General features: G+C 43.4%; 1 protein-coding gene across 2 annotated transcripts in view; it reads right to left on the bottom strand.

Moving 5' to 3' along the window:
- PGR (progesterone receptor) overlaps window positions 1-5,774 on the bottom strand; it is a 58,718-nt gene extending 52,944 nt beyond the window's left edge. Inside the window, exons 1-3 of one of the 2 annotated variants that reach the window (XM_065405609.1) lie at window positions 5,141-5,774; window positions 4,471-5,059; window positions 2,508-2,659 (exon numbers count right to left, since the gene is read on the bottom strand). In XM_065405609.1, the coding sequence (XP_065261681.1) occupies window positions 2,508-2,659; window positions 4,471-5,059; window positions 5,141-5,774 (1,375 nt within the window). Of the gene's footprint in view, window positions 1-2,507; window positions 2,660-4,470 lie in introns of both variants that reach the window. The other variant, XM_065405599.1, reaches the window with a different exon arrangement.
- Window positions 5,775-18,366: the final 12,592 nt, after the last annotated feature.

Below are 18,366 nucleotides of genomic sequence, written 5' to 3'. Positions count from 1 at the left end.
CAAAGTTTGCAAATGACACAAAGAATGGAGGAGTGTAAATAATGAAGAGAATACATCACTGATTCAGAACAATTTAGTAAACTAGGCACAAGCAAACTATATATGTTAAATACAACCAAATGTAAAATCATACATTTATGAACAAAGAATGTTGGCTATACTTCCAGGATGGGGGGATCACGATCATGGAAAGCAATTATTCTGAAAAATACTTGTAAATCATGGTGGATAATCAGCTGAACGTGAACTCCATGTGCAACACTGTGAACAAAAGGGCTAATGTCATTCTTGGATGTATAAAAAGGGGAATATCAAGTAGGTGTACAGAAGTTATATTACCTCTGTATTTGACACTGGTACAATCACTACTGGAATACTGTGTCTGTTCTGGTGTCTACACTTTAAGAAGAATGTTGACAAATTGGAGAGTGTTTCATAAAAGAGTCACAAGAATGACTACAGGACTGGAAAACATGCCTGACAGTGAAAGACTCTAGGAGCTTAATCTATTTAGCTTGTCCAAGAGAAGAGATTGTGACTTGATCACAGTCTGTAAGTACCAACATGGGGAACACAAATCTGAGGTCTCTTCAATCTAGAAGACAAAACTATAAAATCTAATGGCTGGACGCTGAAGCTAGACAAATTCAGATTAGAAATAAGGTGCCCCCTTTTTTTTTTTTACAGTGAGAGATATTAATCATTGGAACAATTTACCAAGGGGAGTGGTAGATTCAACATTACTGGAAATTTTTAAATCAAGACTGGATGTTTTTCTAAAAAATATGCTCTAGTTGAACCACAGCTTTTGGATTGAAGCAGGAAGTCCTATATAGACTGTATTATTCGGGAGAGCTGACTAATCACAGTGGTCCCTTCTGGCTTTAAAATCTATGACTCTGTGAAGACTTTGCCAACATATGCTCATTAATATTTTATTCATAAAGTGTTCATAACATTTATCAGCAATGCTTTTATATTAAAATGGTAATAAAATACATTTCTGAGTAGATTTGCCTACTTGGGCAAATACAACTGGAAAGCGGGTTTGTACCCAGCTGATTTTAACAGTTCGTAAAGAAACCAACCAACCAAAAAATATTAGTCAAAGACAACATTACTCTATAGGGATGAAGTAAAAAAAATTTTCTTTAAAATGTGGCCTTTTTAAATTTGATTCCTTGTTAAAAATTTCACTTGCTTGAGCTATTATAAGTATTTGATGTATTTAGAGTATTGCTAAAAATAAGTGAACTTAATTTGTTTATGTAACCTAATCAAGAATATGAGTTAATCAAGTCAGTGAAGTACATGCCTAAATATAGACACATCTTTAATTGCTTTCCTGAATCGGAGCCTAACCTAGTAAGCTACAACTATCTTTATGTTATGACTGACTTTTTAAAGATATGACACTTTAAGAATAATACACACATAGACTAAACATCAAATTACAGAACAAAAATTAGTGTTATATCTCGCAAACTATGTTAATTTTTTTCACCCCCACATTCAGATGTTCTTTCATTTGAAGATTAAATTATATAAAGGTTAATAAACTATATGAAATGTCAGAGAAACATATTATACAACTTTGATTTTAAGAAAACAAATACAAATTAGAGAAATATACTGTAAGCAAGGGTTTTGTGTATATGCGGTACTCTAGTATACTAGTTTGACATGATGAGAAGATAAACACATAAAAGGTAAAAGGTAAAACCATTGAAGAGTATACAGTATACTCTTTTATTTAGTATTTGGTAGTGTCAGAAAAAATATGGAGTCTAATTTTGCATTTTGTACACAATAATTATTTCAACAGGTGTGTGTGTGTGTACATTTTGGGTACATAAGGAATGCAGGATCACATATATCATTTGATTTAAAAAGAGAAACCAAACATACATTATCAACTAGGTACCAACCTATTTTCAGAGGTAATATAAAACTACTGTTTTATTAACACCTTAGACTTGATTTTCATGTCCTGAATAGAAAGCAAAACAACTATTGTAAAATTATTATTATTTAAAACTCAAAGGCCCAGTTCTGTATTCCATAAGCAAGAAAAACTACCACTGACTTTAATGAGAGAATGAAGCCAATGGTAGTTTTTATTTGCATAAAGAACATAGTTTCATACCAAGGCTGTTTGTTGCCAAGCAGCAACATTTAAATATTTTTAAAGTGAGGCTGGTATTTATTAACATTTTATTAAGTTTGTAACAGATTAAGAACTGCAAGATTTTATAAGCTTACCAAATCCACAACCCAAAATAAAACAAGCCAGATAATAAATATAAGTAAAGCAAATGGTATTAATATTAAATAACTAAGAAGGAATTTACCACCTACTGCAAGTATCTGAAACTTTTTCTCAGGGACAAAACATGACTGCAGTAATATTTACAAAGATTGGTTTTAAAGCTAGATAAAAATAAAGTGCTTAATGTACTGCAGGAAGTTTTATTACAGAAAATTAGAAACAAAGGCATCTGACGTACCTTCCATTGCTCTCTTAAAGAAGACTTTACAGCTTCCACAGGTAAGTACTCCATAGTGGCAACCAGAAGCCTCATCACCACAGATCAGACAAATCTTCTGAGGTAATGATTCAAAACTGTATTGAGGACTCTGACCAACTTCAGTATCTGGCCTTTAAAAGGAAAGAAAATTAACAGGAATGAAACAGACTTGTAAAGAAGATTCACTGTCAGTCTGGGTTATAGTTTCAAAGGAAATTACAGTCCTAATGCTTGCCTTTTAAAACTGAAAGCAAATTTGTTAAGGACAGAAGAAAAGTGACTAAAGCAACTCCAGCACTGAATGTGTTTTTGCTCTGGGACTTGGATAAAAGGCATATCTGTAAAATGCATTAGCTAAAATGTTTTAAGTAATTTAAAAACCCTGGCGTAGAGGGCAAGTTGTATTTTAACATGTTTTAGCTAGTAGACTGGAAAGCTAGGCTCTTTGCTGGGGTCTTCGAAATGGATGCCTGGTCCTTCTGTGGGACTGCTCATGTGAATAAAATTACTCCTGTGCAAATTTCTCTAGTTGCTGAATCTAAAATAATAATAAACTGCTTTGAACTGAAACTAATTTAACTTCAGCAGCCCTTTCCCCAGGCAACTGGTAACTGGCCTTCAGGTTACGCAGAAAACTCATAAATATCAAATTAATATCTCCTAATTCATTTGCAGTTTTACCCAGTTTTTATCCAGTTTTAATTAACACAAAAAGGATAGTGAAGAATTATTTCCAGATATATTGTCCACCTAAAGAAATTGATTTATTTAGCTAGTAAATGGCTATTTACTAAAAAACTAGAAGTGTCTTTAATGGATTAGTAAATATTCTAACAATGTTGTAGTATTTCTGTATATAAGAATCATATTGAGCCATTTTATTTAACGACTTATTAATATATTAGCAAGATCAGAATTTTGGACATATTGTCATGTTAATTTTTGCTTTGAAATTGGGTGGTTTTCCCCTAAAATCATGCATGTGCATTTTAAAGAAATATGTAAATGTAAACATAATATCTACTTGTAAAATATACATTGTGTATACAGAAGTTACCTGCACATAAATCATGAAATCTTCACCATTTAAGGTTGTTCAGAAATGATCACCTGTTAGTCCATTATACGGTAATAAACACTGTATTGATTACAAAATATAGTTTCTGTTGGATCCAGAGGTCATAGAATCATAGAATCATAGAATATCAGGATTGGAAGGGACCTCTGGAGGTCATCTAGTCCAACCCCCTGCTCAAAGCAGGACCAATCCCCAGACAGATTTTTACCCCAGTTCCCTTGTGACAAAAGCATTTAAAATTTCACTGTCACAAGAGTACGATTTGATAAAGTGGAGTTCTTCTGACAAGAACTAAAATTCCAGATATGACACAAACAATGTAGTAAATGTAAATATATTTGTCTTATTTCTAGATGTATTTATTTTAAAAGCTCCGTTGGAGTTTTGATCAAGTGAAGCTCAGGTCCCTTTGATTCCTTTTTGTCATGTTTCAATGTCTCACACATTTTTTAGAACTTCCCCTTTTTATTGAAAAACTTATTCTAATCAGTGCAATGTTCCTTTAATACAAAATTCATTTTACTTAAAAACTTAGGTGAAGTCTGTATTTTTTGTCTATAAGTCTGCTTTCAGCACAACTTCTGTGATTTAATCTCCTTAACACAAAAAAGTGTTATGGCACACAGATTAGCTGAAGACCTAGCTCAGTAACATCTTATTTAAAAAACTGTCAATAACTGTTTGCCATGTCTGTTTAAAAGATAACACAATAAATCATCCCTTTTAAATTAAGATCAACACCACAAATTTGCTGATAAAATGCAGACATAAATATTTTGAAATGTCTGTGCCTTTAAAAGTAATGTTTTAAAAGAAGAAGGTTTAGTGCCGTTTGCTGTAGATGCATGTAACCTTAAATCTTACCTAATATAATTGATATAGGGAGGATATAACTGGGGTAAACTCTCTTTGAGCACGGCTGTCTGAAAGCCAAGTTGCTGGTGGCCGTTCAGGTTGAGAGGCTGGTAAAAGGCTTGAGGGGCTGTTGATGTGGAGGGCAGACTGTCCCGCTGAACCATACAGCTTGAGCTCCCCGATGCTTTACAGTGCGGCGGCCCATAGGGCCCAGGCAGAACTGAAGACTCAGTTTTGTACAGGATACACTCGAGAGAGGAGGACTCCTGGCTGGCTCTCGGCTGCGGAGGGGCCAGCGTGTAGTCTGTGCACGTTACTGCTGGAGTGGTCTTGGTGCCCAAGTAGGGGGTGCTGGCACTAATTCCTTCCTCCTTGATCTTTAGAGCAGGCTGGAAGTCCCCGTAGCTATAATGCTCCTCCTTTGAGTCGGGCTGGGGATAGACATAGTCCGCGAAGTCATGGGGGGTGGAGGTGGGAGACGCACGACGGCCAAAGAGGCTGCTCTCGTATTCCTCCACATCGAGCAGCTGCCGGGTCCTGGCTGCCAGATAGGCCGAGTTAAGGGGCAGGATGGGCACATGGAGGAAATCCTGCCCGGACCCTGCTGCCGCCGCAGAGCGCCCAGGGGCAGCGGCATAGGCAGGGGCAAGAGCAAGGCTGCTCCCGGACCCGGCGTCCTGCTCAGCTGGGTCCCCGGAGGCAAAGCCGTGATCTTCCTCGGAGAGTGCCGCGGGGGCACTGCGCGGCCCACCCGCGCTCTCTGCGCTTCCCTCGCCCTCCCGTTGGGGCGGCAGCATCGCGGCGGCAGCCGGGGGCGCCCCGCCCGGCCACAGGGAGGCGGCCGGGGCCGGAGGCGGCACGGAGCCCGAGTTTGCAGCCGGGCTGTCTTGGTGGGCGGCGGCTGTTTCTCCGCGCTGGTGCTCGGAGCAGCGGCTCATCAGCGCGCCGGGGAGCTCGGGGATCTCGGCCCCGAAGAGGCACCAAGCCGCGGGGGCGCTGGCCGAGCTGGCGTGGGCCGGGGGAGCCAAGAAAGTGTCTAGGACGCTGTCCAGCGCGTCCCTATCCGGCGGGGAGCCGCTGTCTTCCCGCTGCGAGGAGGGGCCCCTCTCCTCCCCCTCTGGGAGCCTCTGCTGCTCTTCCTCCTCCTCCTCCTCCTCCTCGCTGCTTTTGGGGTAGAGCAGCCCATGCAGGGAGATGTCCACGGCCTCCGCCCTCCCGCGGAAGGGATCCCGCTCTGGGCGGCCCTGCAGCCGGACCGAGCCGTCCCTGGCAGAGGAAGGCGCCCTCGAGTCCTTCGCCTTCATCTTGCTCATGCTGAGCCGCGCAGGGCGCTGGGCTGGGGACTGGCTCGGGACTGGCAGCTCCTCACATCCTGCCCCTGCCCCGCGGCACCTCTGAGCGGGCGGCACCCTCCGCCGCGGGTCCCCGGAGAGCTCCGCTTCCCCGCCGCCTGCCTCGCCTCTGCCCAGCCCCACAGACACCAGCACAAGCCCCAAACCCCGCAGCCAGCCACGGGACCCACCGCCTCCGGGGTCCGCGGCGAGGGACGCTCCCGCTGCGCCCCCCGCGCGTTCGCTCTAAGCTGCGAGCAGGCGGAGGCGCCTCTGCCGGGTGCAGCAACAGGCGGCCGAGGTGACCGGGCGAGCGGAGGCGCTGCCCCCGGCGCCTTTGGCGGACCCTGCGCGCTGAGCAGGAGACCGCGCAGCGCCAGCTGCCGCCGTCGGAAGGGCTGAAGAGGGCTCCGACTCCCCAGGCTGGCTCCCTGCTCAGCGCTGCCTCTCCCCGGCTGGCTGCCTGCCGCGCCCGCTCTGCCTCCCCGGGCTGGGGGCTGGCACCAAGCCTGGCCCTGCTTCCCTGCGGAGGCACCGATCCCGTGCAGGGAGAAGGCAGCCAAGTCCTCAGCTGGGCACCCTCCGCCACTTGCTGCTTCCAGCTCCGCCCCTCCTCGCCCTGGCCCCGCCCACTGTCTCCGAGTTCCCTTTTCCTCCAAGGCCCCGTCCCTTAGGGTTGCCAACATTTTATTTCAAAAATAGCGGAGAGACCTGGGATGTGCCAGGTCTTGACTTGCCCATGATGGAGGACAAGATCCTGCTCCTCTCCTGGCCTTCCCAGGGGTTCTCTCTTTCCAGCGATCTCCTCCTGCTCCTTTCCAGGTCTCCTCCTGCTGCAGTGCTGGGAGGGGCAGCTGGGTCAAATTTGAGTGGTCTTGTGACCCATGCGCCAAAATCAAGCTGGCAATATCCTTTCTGGCCTTCCCCCTCTTTTCCCCTTTATCCCTGCCTCTTTGGCATCTGGTGCCTCCACCCCCACCCGCCCCACACGTTTTCTTAAGCTCCTCCTCCTCTGGCTTGTAACCCTTCTTTCCCCCTCCCTTTTCTGTTATGTGGTTGCCCAGTTATGACACTTCACCACCCATTGGATGTAAACAACAAGTTACTCTGCTCTAGGCAGGGTGGGCAGGTTGGGGTCTTGGAAAGGAGAGAGTAACAAAGGATTAAATTACTTGCAGTAATTGTTCATCCATACCTCTATTTTTCATACGTCTTCAAACTTTAATATTACAATGTGAGTGTAACCTCTGGCCCAAGATCCTATAGGGCCTCCGTAAATATTTATGCACTTGCCTTTGCACCTTCCACAAGATGGTGAAAACTAAAGCAGTTTAAACTCGGCTCTCATTCATGGCCCCCTGAATATCTTTCACTCATCTCACAGTCACAGAGGATGCAGGTCACCACTGAAGGAATTTACTATTTGAATGAGGGTCCTTCTTTGCCTCTGATATTTTTGTATAACTGTTATCTGAGCAAATAAGAGGGGCACTTACAAATATCTGGGAACTGGATGGCTCCCCTTTAGGTTGCAGGTTCAAATATATCGCTGGTTGGTTCTGACCAAGAAGTTGTTACCATCTGATGGTAGTTTGGTGTTGTATGTGCAATATTAGCTTGGTTCCATTCAGTTCCAATAAGACTAAAGGTTATACCAAAACTCCACTAATATAATTTGTACTAAATTACATTCTTCGTGGCAGTCTCAGCAGAGAAACTAAGCATTGAAAGATCTTGAGAATAAACTACTTCCTTACCTCTAGAGGTGGTTCTTCTTGGTCTGGGTAGAGTCAGGATGACATGACTCATGGAGAAACTAGCACTCCTATTGCCTATGCTGTTTCTGATCTGTAAGTAAATGGGGGATAGCCTCAAGGACAGACAACCCAGCATCTTTCAGGAATACTATTCACTATAAAAATATTTTCTTCTTTCTTATTTTTTTAAGTATCTTCCAACTGGGAAGAGCAGCCTCTTATGGGAAAGATACTCATTCTAATTAATTTATTTGCATGATAGGGTATACAGATCATAGAATCATAGAAGATTAGGGTTGGAAGAGACCTCAGAAGGTCATCTAGTCCAACCCTCTGCTCAAAGCAGGACCAACCCCAACTAAATCATCCCAGCCAGGGCTTTGTCAAGCCGGGCCTTAAAAACCTCTAAGGATGGAGATTCCACCACCTCCCTAGGTAACCCATTGCAGTGCTTCACCACCCTTCTAGTGAAATAGTGTGACGGGTTGGATCACAGAAACCCCCTTGGGAACTGCCAACCGATATGCCAAGACTACTTCTGCCCCTGCTTTCCCTGCCAGCTTGGGACTCCAGCACACTGTCTTGTTGAGCCAGACACGCCAGTCTGCTCCAACACAGACCCAGGGTCTGAATCACATGCCCCAAAACTGCAGACTTAACTGAAAGCAACTTAAGAAGTGTTCCTGTCTTTAACACTCAGATGCCCAACTCCCAATGGGGTCCAAACTCCAAATAAATCCGTTTTACCCCGTATAAAGCTTATACAGGGTAAACTCATAAATTGTTCGCCCTCTATAACACTAATAGAGAGATATGCACAGCTATTTGCCCCTCCCCCCCAGGTATTAATACATACTCTGGGTTAATTAATATGTAAAAAGTGATTTTATTAAATACAGAAAGTAGGATTTAAGTGGTTCCAAGTAATAGCAGACAGAACAAAGTGAATTACCAAGTAAAATAAAACAAAACACGCAAGTCTAAGCCTAGTACAGTAATAAAACTGAATACAGATAAAATCTCAACCTCAGAGATGTTTCAATAAGTTTCTTTCACAGACTGGATGCCTTCTTAATCTGGTCACAATCCTTTCCCCTGGTACAGCCCTTCTTTCAGCTCAGGTGGTAGCTAGGGGATTTCTCATGATGGCTGCGCCTTTTTCTCAGTTCCACCCACTTATATATCTTTTGCATAAGGCGGGAATCCTTTGTCCCTCTGGGTTCCCACCCCTCCTTCTCAATGGAAATGCACCAGGTTAAAGATGGATTCCAGTTCAGGTGACATGATCACATGTCACTGTGAGACTTCATTACTCACTTGCCAGCACACACATATACAGGAAGACTTACAAGTAAAACAGAGCCATCTACAGTCAATTGTCCTGGTTAATGGGAGCCACTAAGATTCCAAACCACCATTAATGGCCCACACTTTGCATAATTACAATAGGCCCTCAGAGTTATATTTCATATTTCCAGTTTCAGATACAAGAGTGATACATTTATACAAACAGGATAACCACACTCAGTAGATTATAAGCTTTGTACTGGTACCTTACAAAAGACCTTTTTCATGAAGCATATATTCACACTCATCAGCATACTTTCATAAAATCATATAGAGTGCAAAGTCACAAATAGTTTCTCCTAATATCCAACCTAGACCTCCCCCACTGCAACTTGAGACCATTGCTCCTTGTTCTGTCATCTGCCACCATTGAGAACAGCCTAGCTCCATCCTCTTTGAAACCCCCCTTCAGGTAGTTGAAGGCTGCTGTCGAATCCCCACTCACTCTTCTCTTCTGCAGACTAAATAAGCCCAGTTCCCTCAACCTCTCCTCATAAGTCATGTGCCCCAGCCCCCTAATCATTTTCATTGCCCTCCACAGGACTCTCTCCAATTTGTCCACATCCTTTCTGTAGTGGGGGCCCCAAAACTGGGCGCAATACTCCAGATGTGGTCTCACCAGTGCGAAATAGAGGGGAATAATCACTTCCCTCGATCTGCTGGCAATGCTCCTACTAATGTAGCCCAATATGCTCTTAGCCTCCTTGGCAACAAGGGCACACTGTTGACTCAAATCCAGCTTCTCGTCCACTGTAATCCCCAGGTCGTTTTCTGAAGAGCTGCTGCTTAGCCAGTCGGTCCCCAGCCTGTAGCAGTGCATGGGATTCTTCCATCCTAAGTGCAGGATTCTGCACTTGTCCTTGTTGACCCTCATCAGATTTCTTTTGGCCCAATCCTCCAATTTGTCTAGGTCACTCTGGACCCTATCCCTACCCTAGATATTCTCATAGTTAACATCAGATTTTATACAGGACAAGTTTCCAGAAGCAACGTTGTAAGGTAGGCTTTATACAATATTATGTGTCCATTTTACTTTACTGGTGGCAGCATGCCATAGGCTTAGATGCTGCTGGACTCTCCCTGTTTTACCTTTCCCAACCTAGTGGAAAATCTTTTATTTACCTTTTTAATTTATATAAAAAATACTATTCAGAGCAGGGTGGGGACACGACAGGGCTCAGGATGGAGGGAACTTGCTGGCAGCAGCTGCTGTCTCAACTTGCTGATCTACTTAAAAAGGCAGTGTACTTAGAGTAAGGTCAGCATACTTAAAGGGGCAATGCATGACTCGCTCTCGCTCTCACACACACACAGGGGGTGGGTGTCTCTGTCTTTCTCTCTCTCTCTGACACACACACACACACACACACACACACACAGAGTGTGTCTCTGTCTCACACACACATGCACCCCCCGGCACTTTGGAAGTGGAGGGAGTGGTGCGCTCCAGTGGGATAGCGTAGGTTCATCATGAGCCACTGCCATGCGTCTATTGTGTTTCCTCCCTCCATTCGTGCTGCCTTGTAGAGTGTGAGGCTACATGAACAACAATATGTTAACCCTTGAGGGCTCAGCTAAGTGCTAGTTCATTATTTAGGAGCAAGGCATTCCATGGGAAATATCCCACCCTCTTCCACCCTCTGACTCCACTACCTCAACCAAGTATCAGAGGGGTAGCCGTGTTAGTCTGGATCTGTAGAAAGCAACAAAGAGTCCTGTGGCACCGTATAGACTAACAGACGTATTGGAGCTTAAGCTTTCGTGGGTGAATACCCACTTCGACACATGCATCTGACGAAGTGGGTATTCACCCACGAAAGCTTATGCTCCAATACGTCTGTTAGTCTATAAGGTGCCACAGGACTCTTTGTCGCTTACCTCAACCAAGCTTCACAATCATCATTGCTGTGTTAAATTGTATTGTTTAAAACTTATACTGTGTATATATATATATATAATGTCTTTTGTCTGGCGAAAAAAATTTCCCTGGAACCTAACCTTTTTACATTGCCTATTTTTTACCTATTTACATTAATTCTTATGGGGAAATTAGAGTCACTTAACATCGTTTACTTAAAGTAGCATTCTTCAGGAACATAACTACAATGTTAAGCGAGGAGTTACTGTATATAAAAGTCTTCTTCTAAATGATGCCAAAACATTTTGCAAATTTATACCAGTGTATTTACATAATGGACTAAATTTAGCCTCTACTAAAGAAGTCAACGGTACAACCCCCATTAATTTTAATGAAAGTAGGGATAGGCCCTGTGGACTTGATATTGAAAGGTTTTGAGCAGGCATAGTTGGGCATGGTGAGTACTCAGGAGAGCCTCAGCACCATGCAGGTCAAGCCCTGTGTGCTTATGTATATGTGTATTTCTTCAGCAGGAGGTGAAGAATGCCTTGTGCAATTTAAACTGCTTGGAAATAGTGACCATAATACAATAGCATTCAACATCCCTGTGGTGGGAAGAACATCTCAACAGCCCAACACTGTGGCATTTAATTTCAAAAGGGGGAACTATGCAAAAATGAGGGGGTTAGTTAAACAGAAGTTAAAAGGTACAGTGACTAAAGTGAAATCCCTGCAAGCTGCATGGGTGCTTTTTAAAGACACCATAATAGAGGCCCAACTTCAATGTATACCCCAAATTAAGAAACACAGTAAAAGAACTAAAAAAGAGCCACTGTGGCTTAACAACCATGTAAAAGAAGCAGTGAGAGATAAAAAGACTTCCTTTAAAAAGTGGAAGTCAAATCCTAGTGAGGCAAATAGAAAGGAGCATAAACGCTGCCAAATTAAGTGCAAGAATGTAATAAGAAAAGCCAAAGAGGAGTTTGAAGAATGGCTAGCCAAAAACTCCAAAGGTAATAACAAAATGTTTTTTAAGTACATCAGAAGCAGGAAGCCTGCTAAACAACCAGTGGGGCCCCTTGATGATCGAGATACAAAAGGAGCGCTTAAAGACGATAAAGTCATTGCGGAGAAACTAAATGGATTCTTTGCTTCAGTCTTCATGGCTGAGGATGTTAGGGAGATTCCCAAACCTGAGCTGGCTTTTGTAGGTGACAAATCTGAGGAACTGTCACGGATTGAAGTGTCACGAGAGGAGGTTTTGGAATTAATTGATAAACTTAACATTAACAAGTCACCGGGACCAGATGGCATTCACCCAAGAGTTCTGAAAGAACTCAAATGTGAAGTTGCGGAACTGTTAACTAAGGTTTGTAACCTGTCCTTTAAATCAGCTTCTGTACCCAATGACTGGAAGTTAGCTAATGTAACGCCAATATTTAAAAAGGGCTCTAGAGGTGATCCCGGCAATTACAGACCGGTAAGTCTAACGTCTGTAAATTACCGGGCAAATTAGTCGAAACAATAGTTAAGAATAAAATTGTCCGACACATAGAAAAACATAAACTGTTGAGCAATAGTCAACATGGTTTCTGTAAAGGGAAATTGTGTCTTACTAATCTATTAGAATTCTTTGAAGGGGTCAACAAACATGTGGACAAGGGGGATCAAGTGGACATAGTGTACTTAGATTTCCAGAAAGCCTTTGACAAGGTCCCTCACCAAAGGCTCTTATGTAAATTAAGCTGCCATGGGATAAAAGGGAAGGTCCTTTCATGGATTGAGAACTGGTTAAAAGACAGGGAACAAAGGGTAGGAATTAATGGTAAATTCTCAGAATGGAGAGGGGTAATGAGTGGTGTTCCCCAAGGGTCAGTCCTCGGACCAATCCTATTCAACTTATTCATAAATGATCTGGAGAAAGGGGTAAACAGTGAGGTGGCAAAGTTTGCAGATGATACTAAACTGCTCAAGATAGTTAAGTCCAAAGCAGACTGTGAAGAACTTCAAAAAGATCTCACAAAACTAAGTGATTGGGCAACAAAACGGCAAATGAAATTTAATGTGGAGAAATGTAAAGTAATGCACATTGGAAAAAATAACCCCAACTATACATACAATATGATGGGGGCTAATTTAGCTACAACAAGTCAGGAAAAAGATCTTGGAGTCATCGTGGATAGTTCTCTGAAAATGTCCACGCAGTGTGCAGAGGCGGTCAAAAAAGCAAACAGGATGTTAGGAATCATTAAAAAGGGGATAGAGAATAAGACTGAAAATATATTATTGCCCTTATATAAATCGATGGTACGCCCTCATCTCGAATACTGCGTACAGATGTGGTCTCCTCATCTCAAAAAAGATATACTGGCACTAGAAAAGGTTCAGAAAAGGGCAACTAAAATGATTAAGGGTTTGGAACGGGTCCCATATGAGGAGAGATTAAAGAGGCTAGGACTCTTCAGCTTGGAAAAGAGGAGACTAAGGGGGGATATGATAGAGATATATAAAATCATGAGTGATGTGGAGAAAGTGGATAAGGAAAAGTTATTTACGTATTCCCATAATACAAGAACTAGGGGTCATCAAATGAAATTAATAGGCAGCCGGTTTAAAACAAATAAAAGGAAGTTCTTCTTCACGCAGCGCACAGTCAACTTGTGGAACTCCTTACCTGAGGAGGTTGTGAAGGCTAGGACTATAACAGAGTTTAAAAGAGAACTGGATAAATTCATGGTGGTTAAGTCCATTAATGGCTATTAGCCAGGACGGGTAAGGAATGGTATCCCTAGCCTCTGTCTGTCAGAGGGTGGAGACGGATGGCAGGAGAGAGATCACTTGATCATTGCCTGTTAGGTTCATTCCCTCTGGGGCACCTGGTATTGGCCACTGTCAGTAGACAGGATACTGGGCTAGATGGACCTTTGGTCTGACTCGGTACGGCCTTTCTTATGTTCTTATGTTCTAAACTGCAGAGGGAAGTTTAGATAGAATATAACTCCCAAACAGGAAGCTGGCCATGACACAAAGGTTAACACCCTTTTTCTTGTAAAAGTGTCATGAGATATTAAAAAAAAACAACAAAAACAAAGTGATCAGAACTTCATTTTACATTCCATCCAACAAATAGTATCTTAAACACACCATACTGACTTCCATGAGTCCATGCTTGGCCACAGTCTTGGACAGAAGATTGCCAGGTACTGATAAAGCAACACTGGTCTCTGCAACAGCTGAGGTCTCCTGCCTAAACCTACCTGCATTATGAGATCCAACAAGAGCATAACCCAGCATGGTGTGTGTACATGTTAAAACATTAGGATGGAAGTATATTAATCTTCAAAATCATGAAATGTTAACCCTTTAGTGCCAAGACATTGAAAAATGCAGTATGATATGATATGTTTATTGCTTTTCTCTTGAGCTAAAACTTAATCAAACTTCACATTTGCCCTTTCTCTCAAGCCATCCCCCACCCATCAAGAACTGGTTGTCATTAATCAGGTAGACTTCCGGTTGAATTTTTCCTGGAGACTTCCTTCACTGCAGCTGGTTGTCAAGTTTCTCTCTCTCTCTCCTCCAAATGCTGTCTCTTTCTTCTACCCTTCCACATCTGCCTATACTCATTATTAGCACTGATATATATATATATATATAGCGCCATAGGTGCACATGATGCTTAACATTCCCGTAATAGCCCCAGCCCTGCCCCAGGAGCCTACAATCTAAATTGGATGAAAAAACAAGAATGATAACTTAGCATGATGGCCATAGAACTGGGGATTGGAGATCAACTCCTTTATATTCTGTCATCTCATTCCCACTCAATTTTCCTTCAACCCTATGTCCTTACATGCAGATTTCTTTCTCCCTCCAATTTATTCCATTGCTGAATGTAAGAATGGATCTCATGCAGTTGCTTTTCATTCAGTCCCTTTTTCATTGCCTTTAATCAGCCCATTTCATTCTACATGAAACATGTAGTCAGACTACTGAGAACTGGACACCAGTTAAAAGATGTTGCTGTTCAGAGGACCTATCCAAAAGATCAGATCAGAAATACTGAAAACAACAGCAATGGGGGAGTTGACTAAATCTCTCCCTCCCATCCAGTGGGAGTTCTCTCCCACTCCTACTCCCCACTTCCTCTCAGATGAGGACTCTTCCATTTCCCTAGCCTTCCCGGATTCCTTTTAACATCTGCCAGAAAAAAAGTTCTCTCTCCATGTTGCAGGCAGCCCCACCTCCTTCCTGGAATCACGCCAGAGTCTCTGCTAGTTCCTCACAAACTTCAGTTCACAATGTGATTTGCTTTCTCACTACTACTGCTGGCCTAATGGAGGTAGGGAACCACAGATTAAGGAAAGATTCAGGCCATGTTATAATCCAAAATCTTTGCTTTTTGTGAAATATTCCAATAGAGGTATTTCAAAGAAACATGGACTTTTTAAATAAATCACTCATAAGAATGAAAGTTAGAATTTTAAAATCTGAAATTTTGAAAATGGTTTTCATTAAAAAAATGCAACCATATCTGCTTGAAAATGGACCACTTTTTACTCTACAATAGTCCTAGTTAGACCAAAGCCAATAACATTTTGCAGGATTTTCATGATACTACCGTATTTAAAAAAAAAAAATCTAAATGACATGGGAACCTCATATTTTCGGGTTTCATTAAATTTTTATAATGATTTCACAGACATTCTCTGCTATTCGATTGAACACCAAATAATAAATAAATCATAATAATAATAATAATTAATAAATAATAATACCTGTAAAACTAGCAGACACTGTGCCAAACATGACTATTTGGTTATCTGTAGTATTTTAGCCATATTGATCCCAGGATGTTAGAGAGACAAGATGTGTGAGGTAATATATTTTAATAGACTTTTGCACTCACACAGAGCTCACAAAGAGGTCTGTGTAAGTTTGCAAATTTATCTCTCTCACCAACAGAAGTTGGACCAATAAAAGATATTATCTCATACACGTTGACTTTCTAGTCATCTTGCTTTTGTTACATCCCATTCTTTATCTTTGTCTGCATATTGGTTGCTAGATTATAAACCGATCAATGAAAAGAATATTTTTCTTGTATATCTATACAGCACTAGAACACAATTTTTACCTTATAAATAAAATATTATTAACAAATAACAGATTTGCAGTGATCATAGAGATCATGATATTTCACTGTAATGTCATCATATGCTTGCATTGTGGAAAAGAAGCTGGCTCATGGGCATCTTGTCTTCTTTTCAGAACTAATCTTTTGTACCATATAAGCATATGAATTCTTGGCAAAAACCCCAAATTATTTAAAATAATGCTATTGATTTCAAAATACATACAAAAACAATTGGAAAAAAACATGAAAAAGAAAAAACTCCCCAAAAATCAGGCACCAAACAAACAACTACATAGTTTCAACTCCAATAATCTCTTCTAAAAATTATCTTGTAGCATGTTCTGAAGGTCAACAAATTTGGGTTCTGTTCGACCAAAGAGGAAGTGTGTTCCAGAGTTCAGAGCACTCCATGGAGGACGCCCTGAACTCAACTCATTAATGTATACATCTGGGAAAATGTTAGACTGAGCATCCCAGGAAATCTCAAGTGTCAGCGTATTCCATGGAGAATGAGGCAATTTCTTAGGTACACAGAACTTACACATTTTAGAACTCAAATGTTATGCTCTGCATAGCACATGCTATTTGGGAGCAGGGTGTACAAGTTAAAATGGAGTTTGACTGAGAATTCCACAATTGACTTTCAGAGTAGCAGCCGTGTTAGTCTGTATCCGCAAAAAGAACAGGAATATTTGTGGCACCTTAGAGACTAACAAATTTATTAGAGCATAAGCTTTCATGGGCCCACTTCTTCGGATGCATATAGAATGGAACATATATTGAGGAGATATATATACGCACATACAGAGAGCATGAACAGGTGGGAGTTGTCTTACCAACTCTGAGAGGCCAATTAAGTAAGAGAAAAAAAACTTTTGAAGTGATAATCAAGATAGCCCAGTACAGACAGTTTGTTAAGAAGTGTGAGAATACTTACAAGGGGAGAAAGATTCAATGTTTGTAATGGCTCAGCCATTCCCAGTCCTTATTCAATCCTAAATTGATTGTATCTAGTTTGCATATCAATTCCAGCTCAGCAGTCTCTCGTTGGAGTCTGTTTTTGAAGCTTTTCTGTTGTAAAATAGCCACCTGCAGGTCTGTCATTGAATGACCAGACAGCAGGGCCGGCTCTGGCTTTTTTGCCGCCCCAGGCAAAAAAGCCTCCCATCGCCCCCCCCCCCCCGCGACAGCGGCAGGGGAGGGCGCCGAGCCCGGCCATGGGCCGCTCTCCCCGACCGGCCAGCGCGCCGGGGGGAGGGCGGCGAGCCCGCCGCGGCTCTGCTGGCGGCCGGAGCCCCGGGAGGAGGGCGGCGAGCCGGCCGGGGCTCCACTCTCCCCGGCGGCCAGAGCACCGGGGGGAGGGCGGAGAGCCTGGCCGGGGCTCCGCTCTCCCCGGCGGCCAAAGCGCCGGGGGGAGGGCGGAGAGCCCGCCGCGGCTCCGCTCACCCCGGCGGCCAGAGCGCCACGGGGAGGGCGGCGAGCCCAGTTGCGGCCCCGCTCTCCCTGGCGGCCGGAGCGCCGGGGGAGGGCGGCGAGCCCACTGCGGCTCCGCTCTCCCCGGCGGCCGGAGCCGGAGCGCCGTGCCGCCCCTCTCCAGGTGCCGCCCCAAGCACAAGCTTGGTGGGCTGGTGCCTGGAGCCGGCCCTGCCAGACAGTTTAAAGTGTTCTCCCACTGGTTTTTGAGTATTATGATTCCTGATGTAAGATTTGTGTCCATTAATTCTTTTGCATAGAGACTGTCCGGTTTGGCCAATGTACATGGCAGAGGAGGATAGGTTCCTGGGTCAGTGTTTTTGTTCAGTGATGTGTGGTTCCTGACCCAGGAACCTATCCTTGCAACAAAGCCCGATGCCAACTCTGTCCACATATCTATTCAAGTGACATCATCATAGGACCTAATCACATCAGCCATACCATCGTTCACCTGCACATCTACCAATGTGATATATGCCATCATGTGCCAGCAATGCCCCTCTGCCATATACATTGTTGGGGATTATCCAGCCCTCTGACTACTACTGCTCCATGCTACTCATCCATGTGGGCACAAATGATACTGCGAGGTGTGACACTGAGTGGATCAAGAGTGACTACAGGGCTCTGGGAGTACGGGTGAAGGAGTTTGGAGTGCAGGTGGTATTCTCTTTGATTCTTCCTGTCCAAGGTAGGGGCCCGGGCAGAGACAGATGCATCATGGAGGTGAATGCCTGGCTGCGAAGATGGTGTCGCCAGGAGGGCTTTGGCTTCCTCGACCACGGGATGCTATTCGAGGAAGGACAGCTAGGCAGAGATGGCGTTCACCTTTCGAGGAGGGGAAAGACCCTATTTGGACACAGACTGGCTAACCTAGTGAGGAGGGCTTTAAACTAGGTTCGACGGGGACAGGTGAGCAAAGTCCACAGGTAAGTGGGGAATATGGAGACCTGGGAGATGGGTCGGAAACAAGAGGGACCATGGGCTATAATGGCAGAGAGA

Source organism: Emys orbicularis, chromosome 1, assembly GCF_028017835.1.
Source record: "Emys orbicularis isolate rEmyOrb1 chromosome 1, rEmyOrb1.hap1, whole genome shotgun sequence".
Lineage (NCBI taxonomy): Eukaryota > Metazoa > Chordata > Testudines > Emydidae > Emys > Emys orbicularis.
This window is presented reverse-complemented; position numbering and strand designations above follow the sequence as displayed.